At 38.6% G+C, this 15891-nt stretch overlaps 1 protein-coding gene across 3 annotated transcripts in view; it reads left to right on the top strand.

Annotated features, from left to right (window-relative positions):
* The window catches only part of adcy3a (adenylate cyclase 3a), a 54930-nt gene that overhangs the window by 32773 nt on the left and 6266 nt on the right, over window positions 1-15891 (top strand). For 2 of the 3 annotated variants that reach the window (XM_077721682.1, XM_077721683.1), the window contains exons 11-20: window positions 346-507; window positions 1711-1798; window positions 3383-3499; window positions 5830-6104; window positions 7634-7715; window positions 8684-8842; window positions 8923-9069; window positions 10208-10321; window positions 10397-10526; window positions 15568-15692. In XM_077721682.1, the coding sequence (XP_077577808.1) occupies window positions 346-507; window positions 1711-1798; window positions 3383-3499; window positions 5830-6104; window positions 7634-7715; window positions 8684-8842; window positions 8923-9069; window positions 10208-10321; window positions 10397-10526; window positions 15568-15692 (1399 nt within the window). The remainder of the gene's footprint in view (window positions 1-345; window positions 508-1710; window positions 1799-3382; window positions 3500-5829; window positions 6105-7633; window positions 7716-8683; window positions 8843-8922; window positions 9070-10207; window positions 10322-10396; window positions 10527-15567; window positions 15693-15891) is intronic. The other variant, XM_077721684.1, reaches the window with a different exon arrangement.

The following is a 15891-nucleotide window of genomic DNA, read 5'->3' as shown; positions in this document are numbered from 1 at the left end:
TCCAATATATTGTTTTTCCTTGAGCTACATCAATTACATGGTTATTTATATACAATGTAAAATATTTGATTTGGATTTCCTTTTTTCCCCTCCCACTGTTTCACTTAAAGACTCAAGTTGAAATATTTGTGCCACGCCACAGTTTAGGTTCAATTGCAGTTGATTGGAACAAAACAAATATAACTATTTTTTCCTTTAGTTGAAAAACGTAATTTAATTAGACATAAAAAATACATTTTCTTTTAGAAAATGTAAGATATTGCAATAATATTAATAATGTAATAATAAAACAACTAGTATTTAACATTCTACAGCTTAAATATTGTGATTGTCTTGATTCCTCAGTTTAAAGGGAAAGCATACAAACCGTCTTTCTCTGAGGTTTGTTGACCCAGACTTGGAGACTCGCTATTCTGTGGAGAAGGAGAAGCAGAGTGGTGCTGCCTTCTGTTGTTCCTGCGTTGTGTTGCTCTTCACTGTTGCCATGGAGGCCCTCATAGATCCCAGGTTAGTTAATTCTTAAGGGTTTTAGATATTATAATTTATTCAATGTGAACTGCCCTTTTATCATTGATATGGTTTTCTTTAAGGCTTACAAAATATTTTTTTGTTAAAATCCCAAGAAAGTTCTTTATTTAGCTCTTCTAGCAGGTCCTGCGTGGCCGGTCTACTTGCGAAAGACATTTAGCCGAAAGACTACTTGGCCGACCGACTATCCAGCCGAAGGACATTTTGCCGACACGCTCGCCCCGCCCCCGGTCGTGTGTGTGTGTGTACAAGTTTATCAACCTCGGCCCGCGGGCCATATACAGCCCGTTACTGATAACAAGATTCATTTAGAATATATATATATATATATATATATATATATATATATATATATATATATATATATATATATATATATATATATATATATATATATATATATATATATATATATATATATATATATATATATATATATATATATATATATATATATATATATATATATATATATATATATATATATATATATATATATATATATATATATATATATATATATATATATATATATGTATATGTATATGTATATGTGTCGGCCTCACACCATATATATATATATATATATATATATATATATATATATATTCTACATTTTAGAATACTTGAAATAAAAAAGGCACTAAGAAAGGAGAAAAGTCATATTTACAGAATAAATCAATCTTGAAAATTGCGGGGAGGGTCCTGGAGCCTATCAATATACAAATTATGAGCAGTTGATAGCGACACACCCTGAATTTGTTGCCAGCCAACCGCTGAGCACAATAGTGCGAATAACAACTCACACTCACACTTATTTTTAGGACTAATTTAGAATGGTCAACCACCCTCCATACATGATTTTGGGATGTAGGAGGAAACAGCCTCCCCGGGGAAATCCCATGCAGGCACTTACGTACAAACTTTACACAAGAAGGTTGGATTAAAGAGATTGAACTCCTGATCTTAGAACTGTGAGGTGGATGTGCTCAACAGTCTTCCACCTGCCTCCTAACAAGCTTCTGCCAATGCAAAGTGCTCCAAATGCATGAGTGGAAAAAGGGTTATTGAAAGCTGTGGACTTAGCTATGGAAAGTTGGAACAGTTTCCTATATTTGGCCAGATGTCAATGTTTAATATTTTTCGTTTGTCGATTTATGTTAATTTTGGTTTTGTTAACAGGTTGATTGCAAACTACATCACATTTGCAGTGGGAGAGGTTTTACTGTTAATCCTGACCATCTGTTCTTTAGCCGCCATCTTCCCCAGGGTAAGGTTAAATTCTTTAAGGCTTCGATTTGACTAACTGTGGCCATCACTAAAGCTACCAACGCATGTGCTTCGTCTCCTTTCTCGAGCCAGCTGAATATCTCTAACCTCACTTTGGTGAAGTCGGGTTTTATTTTTTCATCATATATATATATATATATATATATATATATATATATATATATATATATATATATATATATATATATATATATATATATATATATATATATATATATATATATATATATATATATATATATATATATCTCTATCTCTATCTCTATCTCTATCTCTATCTCTATCTCTATCTCTATCTCTATCTCTATCTCTATCTCTATCTCTATCTCTATCTCTATCTCTATCTCTATCTCTATCTCTATCTCTATCTCTATCTCTATCTCTATCTCTATCTCTATCTCTATCTCTATCTCTATCTCTATCTCTATCTCTATCTCTATCTCTATCTCTATCTCTATCTCTATCTCTATCTCTATCTCTATCTCTATCTCTATCTCTATCTCTATCTCTATCTCTATCTCTATCTCTATCTCTATCTCTATCTCTATCTCTATCTCTATCTCTATCTCTATCTCTATCTCTATCTCTATCTCTATCTCTATCTCTATCTCTATCTCTATCTCTATCTCTATCTCTATCTCTATCTCTATCTCTATCTCTATCTCTATCTCTATCTCTATCTCTATCTCTATCTCTATCGCTATCGCTATCGCTATCGCTATCGCTATCGCTATCGCTATCGCTATCGCTATCGCTATCGCTAGAGATAGAGAGATAGAGAGATAGAGAGATAGAGAGATAGAGAGATAGAGAGATAGAGAGATAGAGAGATAGAGAGATAGAGAGATAGAGAGATAGAGAGATAGAGAGATAGAGAGATAGAGAGATAGAGAGATAGAGAGATAGAGAGATAGAGAGATAGAGAGATAGAGAGATAGAGAGATAGAGAGATAGAGAGATAGAGAGATAGAGAGATAGAGAGATAGAGAGATAGAGAGATAGAGAGATAGAGAGATAGAGAGATAGAGAGATAGAGAGATAGAGAGATAGAGAGATAGAGAGATAGAGAGATAGAGAGATAGAGAGATAGAGAGATAGAGAGATAGAGAGATAGAGAGATAGAGAGATAGAGAGATAGAGAGATAGAGAGATAGAGAGATAGAGAGATAGAGAGATAGAGAGATAGAGAGATAGAGAGATAGAGAGATAGAGAGATAGAGAGATAGAGAGATAGAGAGATAGAGAGATAGAGAGATAGAGAGATAGAGAGATAGAGATAGAGATAGAGATAGAGATAGAGATAGAGATAGAGATAGAGATAGAGATAGAGATAGAGATAGAGATAGAGATAGAGATAGAGATAGAGATAGAGATATATATGGGCATATAAGGGCAATTTACAAGGGACTGAGTTTGAGTTTCTTGTCAGATGCAAACTGCTAACAATAAAGCCTAAACATTCAGCATTGTAATGAAAAAAATTGAGGATGCATGGAAATGCAAAAAGTAACAACTTGGCAAAGTGTTTGTTTTCATCTGTTTAATTGAAAAATATGTCTTAAAGGTTTTTCCTAAGAAACTTGTTAGTTTCTCAACTTGGATTGACCACACACGCTGGGCTCGCAACACCTGGGCCATGGCAGCTATCTTCATACTTACCATGGCTGACATTGTTGATATGGTAAGATGAGTACTCCATTCCTAGAAAAAAAAATATGAGTGAATCCCGTTTATACTACACGCTACGTATACCGCTATGGGCATATTTCCTGTTTGTGCTTACGTTAATTCCTTTTTGAATTTGTCTACGTGCAGACAACACCCTTCCTTTCGGAACACAATGATGGTACATTTGTGATTATGAAATCAAATAAAATTCCGCTTTTCTTTTTTTCTTTTTACTTCTTGTTCGAAAGTGACAACTATTATGGTAACATAAACCATCGAAAAAAATGTAGATATTTCGGCATTAGAAGCAATTTGGCCGCCACAACATCTTAAACTTCTCGTAAGAAAATTGTAATTAATGTCATTAAAAAGCATCGGTTCTCATAAAGTTGGACTCTTTTTTTCAAATTGCATAGTTCGATATTTTACATTTACAAAGAGCCATATTAACGTATGATATTGACCCTAATAATATGCTTTTGATTCATGTACTATCTCAGAAATACCACGTGTGATGATGTTTCTTAAGATTTTCCCTTCATTTGTACTCCCTCAGGGGTCATTTTATACGCGGGAAATTGTGAAATCCAACAATTATAAGGCAATTTTCAGGGTGCGGCTTACAGTTGTGGTCAAAAGTTTACATACACTTGGGAAAAACATAATGTCATAGCTCTCTTGAGTTTCCAGTAATTTCTACAACTCTGATTTTACTCTAATAGAGTGATTGGAACAGATACTTCTTTGTCACACAAAACATACATGAAGTTTGGTTCTTTTATGACTTTATTATGGGTGAACAGAGAAAAGTTATCAAATCTGCTGGATCAAAAATATACATACAGCAGCACTAATATTTGGTAACATGTCCCTTGGCCATTTTCTCTTCAATTAGGTGCTTTTCGAAGTCATCCACAAGCTTTTGGCAAGCTTCTGGTTGAATCGTCCCGAACTCCCCTCGACAGAATTGGTGCAGTTCAGTTAAATTTGATGGCTTTCTGACATGGAATTGTTTCTTCAGCATTGTCCACAAGTTCTCAATGGGGTTTAAGACAGGACTTTGGGAAGGCCATTCAAAAACCTTAATTCTAGCCTGATTTAGCCATTCCATTACCACTTTTGATGTGTGTTTCGGCCATTGTCCTGTTGGAACACCCATCTGTGCCCAAGACCCAATCTTTGGGCTGATGACTTTAGGTTATCTTGAAGAATCTGAAGTTAATCCTCCTTCTTGATTATCCCATTTACTCTCTGTAAAGCACCAGTTCCATTGGTAGCAAACAGCCCCACAGGATAATACTACCACCACTGTGCTTGACGGTAGGCATGGTGTACTTGGGGTTAAAAGCCTCACCTTTTCTCCTCCAATAATATGTGCTGGGCATAGTGATCAAACAGCTCGATTTTTGTTTCGTCTGACCACAGAACTTTCCTCCAGAAGGTCTTATCTTTGTCCATGTGATCAGCAGCAAACTTCAGTCTAGCCTTAAGGTGCCGCTTTTGGAGCGAGGGCTTCCTTCTTGTACAGCAGCCTCTCAGTCCATGAAGATGCAAACATGCTTGACTCTGAACACTGACATCTATGTTCCAGCAGCTTCTAATTCTTGGCTTTTTGGGGATTCTCGGTTGAATCTTCACCCTCCTGACCAATTTTCTCTCAGCAGCACGTGATATCTTGCGTTTTCTTCCTGATCGTGGCAGTGACAAAACAGTGCCATGCACTTTATACTTACAAACAATTGTTTGCACTGTTGCTCTTGGGACCTGCAGCTGCTTTTAAATGGCTAGAAGTGACTTTCCTGACTTGTTCAAGTCAAGGATTTGCTTTTTCAGATCCATGCTGAGCTCTCTTGACTTGCCCATTGTAGCGTTTGTGGGCGTTTGTATCCAATGAGCCCTATTTTAATGGCCTCAGAGAAGTCACCAGGTGTAGTCATCCATAATCATTCACAAGAAGTTAAGAGCCATGCTGTGAAGCTTATTTCACTGACAACATGCTAAGTCACCAAAGTTGCTAATTCGTGCTGCTGTATGTATATTTTTTACCCAGTAGATTTGATCACGTTTTCTGTTAACCCATAATGAAGTCATGAAAGAAACAAACTTTATGAATATTTTTTGTGACAAAGAAGTATCTGTTCCAATCACTCCATCAGAGAAAAATCAGATTTGTAGAAATAACTGGAAACTCAATAGAGCCATGACATCGTTCTTCACAAATGTATGTAAACTTTTGACTACCTCTGTATATGTGAGTAAATACAGTAGCTGTGTCATGAGCTGAACTTCAATGATAAAATGCATTGACCTTAAGAATAGTGCTCATTCTTCCCAATGTTGCAGCTGAGCTGTCTGCCTAAAGATCCTAAGTCAGTCAGCTCCTCCATGGCATCCTCTTCTTCCACCTCATCTAGCCCCGAAGGATGTGTGAACAACCCCAAATATTACAGCTATATTGCTGTGCTGGCACTCATGGCCACCACCATGCTGGTTCAAGTTAGTCACATGGTCAAGCTCACACTGATGCTACTTATCACAGTGGCAACTGGTGTTGTTAATATATACAGTTGGAAGGACATCTACGACAGCTATGATATGGCCCGCTTTCAAGGTTACAGGTGAGGAAAACAATATCATGTAATGTGGCACTAAAGTGTTCTTTTTAAATTATTTCTTTAATGACCCTGTCATTTTACCAGGTTTGCATAACAATTTGCGTTGACAGTGCTCAGATTGTAATTTGAGCTTGGCAGATCATTTATGTAACGACTGAAGAGCAGTTGCCCGAAAAAAAGGGATGTGGGGGTTGTTGGAACCCTACCCAACTGACTGAAAGGCAGAATACACCCTAGATTGGTTGCCAGTCAGCCATAGGGAAAACAGAGGGACAAATGACCATACGCACTCACAATCATACCGTCACTAGCTTTTGTTTTGTTTTTTACAAACAAATTCCAACACATAAACAAAGGCGGTTTCTACATAGAAGTGACTGTCTAGTCCTCTTCAAAAAGAGTGCATTCCGTCAAAGCACCTTCTCTGTCCGTGCCGCACATACCTGGAACTCAATACGAATTACCTAAGGAACTCTCATCTCTGAACCTCTTCGCCAATTGAGCCTGGTTGTTAAACAAACAAAATTGTGATCACAACGCTGTCTAAACCTACGTGTGTGGTGGTCTAATACGTGTCATCGTTTATTTTCAACCTACACAAGAGACGAAAGATGGAAATTAGCGCTTGGCTACAATTTTACATATTTACATATATGTAAGTTAATTAACATGGATATAAATATGTTCATTAATATGTGCTGTCCCTTATTAAATAAATCAAATTCAAACAAACAAAAGAAAAGGTGATCAAGGGCCAGGCAAGGAGGCTAACTTTTGTCAGCGAGCAAGCTGAGAAAAGTAAAGCTGGCTAATCAGCGAACAGTGGCAGGGGGTGGTGGTGGCGGAAAAATAAAAGTCGACGACGCACCAAGCATGGAGGCCAACTTTTGGTGTCAACTCGGGTGAGCAAAGTCCTTTTCGGATGTCTTAACAGTGCACAACAGTGTTGGATGGATGTAAGTTCTGTGGCAAAATTTTTATTAACCAGGCGAGGGGGCTGACTTTTGCCTGTGTGCAAGGCAACCAAAAGGCCTCTCTGCCAGGTCGGTGGCGAACAGTGGCAGGGGTTGGAGAATGCCAAGACATAAGTGACAAAGACAGAAACTGGTCATGTGACAAAAAGTATTTTACTAAACCACAGAAAATACGGGTTTAGATTCCAATTCGGCATTATTGGCATACTTCATGCTTGGTGTGTAAAGAACCAGGAGGCGGCGACTTCAGAGCTCAGCACTGCAGGTATGGGTGTAGGGGAAAATTAACGGGGCAAGTCCTTTCATAATAATGTGACACACCTTGACCAATTCTTTCACACAATTTGCAGAAACTTTACAAACACATTGCAACAACAATACCCAAATAACTCACTTCAATCAGGGAATATTGCTGCTTTGACGTCTTTAATGCTTGAAACAGTTTAAAATATTGGAAAATTACTCAAGTGCCTCTTCAGGAATTGTTGTTTTTCACCTACATGTTTTGTAACAAATTGTGGAACTGAACATTTGGATATCATTGTTTCTTCTTCATAGATCAAATCTAGTGCCCTCCAAGTTGACAATGTCAATTATGATCTTCATAATGATGGTCAGCTTTTATTATTTCTCCCGACATGTAAGTTGACATTACTTACTTTAATTGCTAGGGGATGCATGGCATATTATTTTTTTCACACTATCAAAAACATAGAAAGAAAAGCTTGAATTAAGCAGCCACATTATTACCCAGTTCTTTAAATGATTGATGACATTTCATGATCTTAATCATAATACATCTTTTGTTTTTAGTTTGAGGCCGTTAACATGAGCCACTGCTGTTTTTTTGTCTTGTCCCATAGAATATTGAGCAAAGTCTTTAATGTCTTGCTTTATTTCAAATGCAAACAACTTTGTTCTGGGATGCATTGAACCACAATGCAGCAACAGCTTTAAGTCTTTATTTTAGACACATAAAAAAGTAAAAAATTAACAAAGGTAGCAAGAAAACCGTCCGTGGTTGGGGTGGGTTTGTGTGTATGTGTGCTAATGTGTTTGTGTGTGTGTGTGTCTGTTTGTATGTGTGTGTGTCTGTTTGTGTGTGTCTGTTTGTGTGGGTGTGTGCGTGTCTGTTTGTGTGTGTGTGTGTGTAAACATGTGCCACGTTGCATTTGTACAGTTTATAAAGGCTTAATAAGGGGAATTAGAAATAAAATATCAGATAGGGAAATGCATTTACCTTTTGGGGGACTTCGTAACTTGGAGCTTTTCATATCTCGGGTCATCCATTTGCACAGAAAAAAATCGTACCTGGAGGTATTCGTAAGTAGAGGTACGACTGTAGCTAGCTTTTGTTAAAAATAGATGTATTCTATTATTTTTATGTTTATCTATACTATATAAGACCTCATTTTTGGTGGGTTAAAAAATCTGTTAATCATTTTAAACATATTGCGTTGATTGTACTGGCAGCAACTGTCAGTAAATGACTTTTAACAACATCTTACCTAATTTCATGGGATTTGTAGCTGCTGTGTTACTTAAGAATTTGAAAGTGCTCATTGGCAGCAGTCAATACTTTTAGTAAATGACTATAAATGCCTGTAGGTGGAGAAACTCGCTCGTACCCTATTCCTGTGGAAGCTTGAGGTTCATGAGCAGAAGGAGAAGGTATATGAGATGCGGAGATGGAACGAAGCACTGGTGACCAACATGCTGCCCGAACATGTTGCTCGACACTTTCTGGGCTCAAAGAAAAGAGACGAGGTAGGGTCATTGCATGAATAGACTACTGCTCTGGGATTCACCTCAATATGTCCTTTACCCTGATTGTGTACAATACATAGGAGTTGTACAGCCAGTCCTATGATGAGATTGGAGTCATGTTTGCCTCCATCCCAAACTTTTCTGACTTCTACACAGAGGAGAGCATTAATAATGGAGGCATTGAATGCTTACGCTTCCTGAACGAGATCATCTCAGACTTCGACAGTGTGAGTTAGTTTACCAATTTCTTGATGCAGAATTAGTCACAGTGACCCATTTTTATTGTTCATATTTTAACAATAACGCTGTTCCTAGCAACCAGCATGCTGGAATTGATGTGAGTTCTATGGAAAATCATTATAAATTCCGTGTCAATTTTTACCTCATATTGATGTACAATTGTTAAATGGAAATCTGTTGAGTGGGTTTTAGAAAATGCAATTTTTTTAACCTTTTGCGATTTGTATGTTATGATAATACGACTCACTATTAAAGGTGCTTATGGAACATTTGCTAAGGCAATTTAACACTGACCTAGCGAAACATTATTAACGTCGTATGCCTATTTCATCCTCCATTTGTCTTCGCATACTTCGCGTACTTGTTGCCCTACGTTCGCCACATAGTTAATCCCCAAATTATTTGATCTTTGGGCAAATTATTATAATTTTATTTTCTATTAGACTTCGTGATAAAAGGTATTCACAAAAAAATTGCATTTTGTATTTTTTGATTTGTTAGGGGTTATTCACATAATTTCAGATATAACACCATTGAATAGGAAATGTAGTTTTCAAATGTATCCTTAATTATTAGATTTTGGTTTCTAAATTATGTTACAACGTATGTGGGTCCGTTAGACTGACACATGCCGTTGTTGCTCTCAAAATTGCCTCGTAGGACCAAATAACTTGGTTTCGAAGCAACAGGAAAGGTCACGCGTAATGTAGCGTGAAGAGAAATAACTAAGTGTGATAGTGTTGTTATGGCGGTTAGAAACTGGGTCGGACATTTTTTTAAAAGGAAAATAAAATGTATTGGGAGAAAATACGTTAACATGCAAATCTCAGACTGCATAATTTTCCCATCACTTAATTAGTGAACATTTTCAAATGCTTATTGTAAATTGTATGGTAGCTGTACACTGAAAGTTAAGCTCTCTGATTTTCATTTTTTTATTTTCCTTCAAAATGTCTCTTAAATGTATTAATCTTTTACAGTGAACCATTTAAATTGGGAATTGTGTGCTTATCACTGACCATGATAATTCAAAAGGAAAATAAATGATTTGTGCTTTGGATCATTTAATAAAGTCAAATTAGGGGTAACTGATGCTTAATGATGCTTACCTTTTATCTCTTAAAGTTGCTGGATGAGCCTCAGTTTCGCTGCCTCACCAAAATCAAGACCATCGGAAGCACTTACATGGCAGCCTCAGGTGTTACTCCTGATGTTAACAATGGGTACAACTGCATGAAGGTCAGTATGATCCCCTAACACACTATACAACTGATTAGATTACCTTAAATAACATTCATACCCGATATTATTCAGCAGAAGGAGGAGCAGTCGGACAAAGAGCGCTGGCAGCACCTAGCAGACTTGGCGGACTTTGCGCTTGCCATGAAGGTTACGCTAATGAACATAAACTATCAGTCATTTAATAACTTCATGCTACGAATCGGTACGTCTTTATAATTTACCTGCTCTCACATGTAGTTTGTTGTTTTGCTTAAGGCTGTGATGATAGATATACAGTGGGGCAATTAAGTATTTAGTCAATCACCAATTGTGCAAGTTATCCTACTTGAAAAGATTAGAGAGGCCTGTAATTGTCAACATGGGTAAACCTCCACCATGAGAGACAGAATGTGGAAAAGAAACTAGAAAATCACATTGTTTAAGTTTTAAAGAATTTATTTGAAAATCATGGTGGAAAATAAGCATTTGGTCAATACCAAAAGTTAAATCTCAATACTTTGTTATGTACCCTTTGTTGGCAATAACGGAGGCCATACGTTTTCTGTAACTCTTCTCAAGCTTTTCACACACTGTTGCTGTCAATCGATCAATGTGATCTTCTGTTTTTTTCCTCCACATTCTGTCTCTGTTGACAATTACAGCCCTCTCTAATCTTTTAAAGTAGGAGACCTTGTACAATTGGTGGTTGACTAAATACTTATTTGCCCCACTGTATCTTGAAATTGCGAAACTCAAAGTCATGATCTTGTCTAACTGGTGTGAGACAGTACTACGTATTATGACACCTTCATCCCAAGTTGAAAAAACAAATATTTGCATCAGCTTGTAACTCACAACACATCAGGCTGATATGTCGATAATGACCTGTGAGCTTGCAAGAAATTAGTAGGCAAAGAGGAAACCCATCATCTTTCCACTCGCTGTGAAAATCTGAGTCAATACCAGTATTCTTATCCACCCATGCACGGGCAACCTGTAAATGCCTATTTGTTAAAACATTCTCATTAGAATTATTGTTGATGCTAACAAGTGACGTATACAGACATCCCAAGTCTCCTGGAATTCCTGGGTGTCTCCCTGATATTGATAATGGCTCCCTGAAGTCATCAAAAATATTAGGGATGTTGTGTCAATGCGAGAGGGTGTTTTTTTTAACAAAAACAGACTTGCTTTAGAGCAGAATATTCTAAGGCGTATTGCCCGTATAGCCACATTGAATAATTAAGACACCTTAGAGAGGTCCACTGTGTTGCAATAATGACTTCACGGGGTGGAAATAATGAGTATAAGCACCTTCTAGGACATCATGGATTTGACAATAGGGCTTTCCAAAGCCCTTATATTTGTCCTGACTAATCTGTCAACTATCTTAATGATTAGACTAGTGATTCATTTTTTGACAATTCTAGCTATTGTTTTTGGGTTGATTATTAATTCACAAAAACATTTCTTAACATTTAAAAGTATTTTTTAGTTTTAAAGTAAAAAAAATATAATTTACATCACATATTGCCGACTTCCTGTCACTATACAGTCGTATGAAAAGGTTTCGGCGCCCCTGATCATTTCCAAGCTTTTCGTTTATTAATCATTTGTTGTTTGGATTGGCAATTTTAATTAAATATATCACATAGCAGACAAAGACAGTAATATTTGAGAAGTGAAATGAAGTTTATAGAATTTACAGAAAGTGTGCAATAATTGAACAAAAGTACCCAGGGAAATATATCTGGGAACTGTTGTTTTTTTATTGATTTGAATACCTAAAGCACTAATTATTGGAACACAAGAAGGGGTGCACGGCTTCGGCCGTCCCACCTGCTTGTTCAGAACCAAAAGATAGTTGTTGCGTTCTGGAATGCCCATCTCGGTCCCCAGACCGGAACACAGAGCTGCCAACCTCACTCGACCTCATTTCAGGAGTACTCTTGTTCCAATTCTGTTTTTCAGGAGTGAATGCAGTACACGCAAAATCGATATAAAATGTAAAATAAAATAATGTACGACAATTTCAATCAAACTCTTATTATCATGTTTATACATAAATTAAAATATTGTGTTCTTGCAAATTATTGAAAAAGTACAGCATAATGAAAATAGTACTTAAAAATAGAACAAAGTATAATATGTTGACCATTTATTGACAAATTCAATATCACAAGTTTTTTAGTTGGTTCCTTGCTCGCACTTGCATGCTGTGCAATGTGCAAATGTCAGTCCTTCAACCTAGTATATGTTGTCGAATACCAACCAATAAACTTCTGCGTGTCGGTTTCTTATTAGAAGTTTCATCCAAATTGCCATCCATTTTGCACTTAACCCGAGCAGGCATGTTGATATTAAGACTAACCAGTGCTGTGTACTGCTAGTTCCATTATAAGAACTCCGGGAATAATAGGATTTGGTTCAAAACCAAAAACTGGTGGTTTAGTCAGTGTGAACGATACTTACTTCCCTTAAAAAAATGAAAACGAACATGTTTAAGCAATAGGGGATACCTATGCAATCGATTACGCATCGATTGCCACACTGAAGTCGCACTAGACCAGTGATTTTCAAACTTTTTTGGCCACCGCCCCCTTCACCGCCGGGCCAAAATGCCAACGCCCCCCTCTTTACCCCTTTCCAACGAACGAAGCTTAAATAAATAGAAGACAGGCGCCTCAGATATTATTCGCTAATTTTGTTTCTTTTAATAGACCAATGCGCAGTTCACCTCGAATCATAAAAATTGATAGCTGATGCATTAAGCCGGTCGCTGTGCGCATACGTCTGTGGTTAAGCGTTGCCGGCGCGCTATTGTGTGCTCCTCTGCGGCTGACTGGATGGTGGTGGTTTCCCCAGTCGCCTGCATCGACGATAAACTCGCGACAATTAGTGATATACGGTATATGCGCGCTGCTCGTGAGCGCTCGAGCAGACAACGTTTCTTGTTTCAATAAAGCTTGTTTTTTGTCGACTTTTTATTACAGACAATCAATTTTTCCGGTCTTTCTACAAACACCAACGTCACATTTTACTGTAATTGCTCCATCGCCCCCTTCACTATTTCAACGCCCCCCATTCGCCTGTTTATTCGTCAGCGCCCCCCTGAAAGTTCACACCGCCCCCCGGGGGGCGGTACCGCCCACTTTGAAAACCACTGCACTAGACAAATATGTCAGAACTTGTAACTCAGAGGATTAACAATGCACTTGTGTTACCGAATTCATCTAGTTTACGGTGCAGTTGAATCAAATGCGGAAGTAAGATGCAACAATTTGGTACTTTTCAAAATTGATTGCTTAAAAAAAAAATGAAAGTGACAATATTTCTTACTTCCGGAGTTTAGCTAGGTTGTCAGGATTCCCGGAGTTTGCGTTACTTGTCCAGTTGCCAATCATTCCAACGAGAGTTGGAGATGACGGCCTGATGAAGCCAACAGAAACACTTCATCTTCAAAAAACAGGCATGCAATATTGAGGCCACCGAACCAGACCCCTTCAACGCCACGACTGCGCCTAGATATTCTGTCCATAAATTTTATGAACAGAATCAGTGACATAGGACAGTCCAACCCCCACTGAAAATAGGTGTCAGGAGCGGCTCGTTTGCCCCTCCTGGCTTGAAGTCATTTCATAGCAGCTGTGTTCAAATCCTTGATAACGGAAGTGTTAGCCACTGTCGGATCGACTGCATATTATGATGACGTAACTTCCTGCGTGCCACGCCGGGACATAGCATACGCCGCTACGTGGTATATTTCTACATACATCGGTTCTGTTACTTTTGGGAGATTCAAGCCCTTGTTGTTTTGTAAACTTTGTTTGAGTTATTAAAACCAATCCACCATGAGAACAGACCGTCTCAATCTATCCAGCGTCCCCGCGAACGGGTTCAACTTCCCCCGGCCGCGCCACGCTAACACGGCGCGACCGTAAAAATAGGCCCGACTTACTACACGGACCAGACTCTGTACCCCACGTATCAGAGGTTCTGGAACCCCATCCTCCCGGAGAACCCTCCGTAAGACTCCCGGGGGACACAGTTGAACGCCTTCTCCAGGTCCGCAAATCACATGTAGACTGTTGAGGGTGTGGATGCACTGTTCCTCGGCCAGGACAAAGACCTCACTCCTGGATCCGAAATGTGGCCTCCCGGCGGACCCTCCTCTCCAGCACAGAATAGAACTTACCGGGGAGGCTCAGGAGTATGCTTTCCGTATAATTGGAACTCATCCTCCGGTCCCCCTTTTTAAAAAGGCCTGCCAATCCAGAGGCACTGTCACTGATGTTCTCGCGGTGTTGCAGAGGCGCGTCAACCAAAATAGCCCCACAACATCCAGAGAGCCTTTGGAAACTCTGGGCGGATCTCATCCACTCCTGTGGCCTTGCCACGAGAACAAAGTCTACAAAGACTATAAAGTCGATCATCGAACTGCAGTCTAGGTTGTCATGGTGCGAAGTGCCCACATGGCTATACTTATGCTTGAATATGGAGTTCATTGTATTGTCAATCCACGACAAGCGCAGAAATCCAACAATAGAACACCAATCGGGTTCTGATCAGGGGGGGCACTCTCTAGCATCCCCTCCAAGACCTCCAAAAAGAGTGGGTACTCTGAACTGCTGTTTAGTGGTGGCGAGCGAATTGCAGGACACAAAGAGTCTGACAACTATTCACACTCATACCTAGGGACAATTTAGAGTGTTCAACCAGCACACTAGGGGTTTTCATTCGGTGTAGGGGGGAATCAGAAGTACCAGAAGAAAACCCATGCAAGCCCGGGTAAAACACTCAAACTCCACACAGACTTGGCATCTAACCCTTGATCTCAGAACTCAGGTTGACACACTAACTACTCCACCTTCAATCAAAATAGAATCTTAATGACAATGCGAGATAAGGGCTGGGCTCAATTTAGACCCTCGGTCAGCAACGGGGAGCTAACCTCGGTAAAGTAGCCAAACTCGTTATAACACTGGCTTGACGTCGGACGTCTTGTTTCTGCGCGGACATTTAGCCGTGTCAACCATGAACCAAGATTTAGAGTGACAGCTTAGACATGGGTGGATACTGGCCTATACAGGGTTAAGTTTTCTCATTCCCTAAACGTTTGAAGTTATGACTAATCTGATATATGAAGTTAGTTTCAGATCTGAAAAAATGTACATGAAAAGATGAACGAAAGGGAATTATGGAAAGATATTTTGGGTCTGTTGTAATTCGAAAAACCTTATTAATGTTTATAAACTCTCCATCAGGTCTAAATAAAGGAGGAGTTTTGGCAGGAGTGATTGGTGCACGCAAACCTCACTATGACATCTGGGGAAACACAGTGAATGTTGCCAGTCGTATGGAGTCTACTGGGGTGATGGGAAACATTCAGGTACAACAACAGTCAAACCTGCAGTCTGAAATTGAATTTGTTAATTTGTTACACATTACTGCATTTAGTTTTAAGGGTATTTTTGTACTGACCTGCAAAAAAACTTGTTTTTCTTCTCCTTACCGAGTCTTCAGAGACTGTTTAGCAACACGTTTATTTCATCTGTGTTGTTCTCATGCCATCCCATTTATTTGGAATT

Source organism: Stigmatopora nigra, chromosome 7 (assembly GCF_051989575.1).
Source record: "Stigmatopora nigra isolate UIUO_SnigA chromosome 7, RoL_Snig_1.1, whole genome shotgun sequence".
NCBI lineage: Eukaryota > Metazoa > Chordata > Actinopteri > Syngnathiformes > Syngnathidae > Stigmatopora > Stigmatopora nigra.
This window is presented reverse-complemented; position numbering and strand designations above follow the sequence as displayed.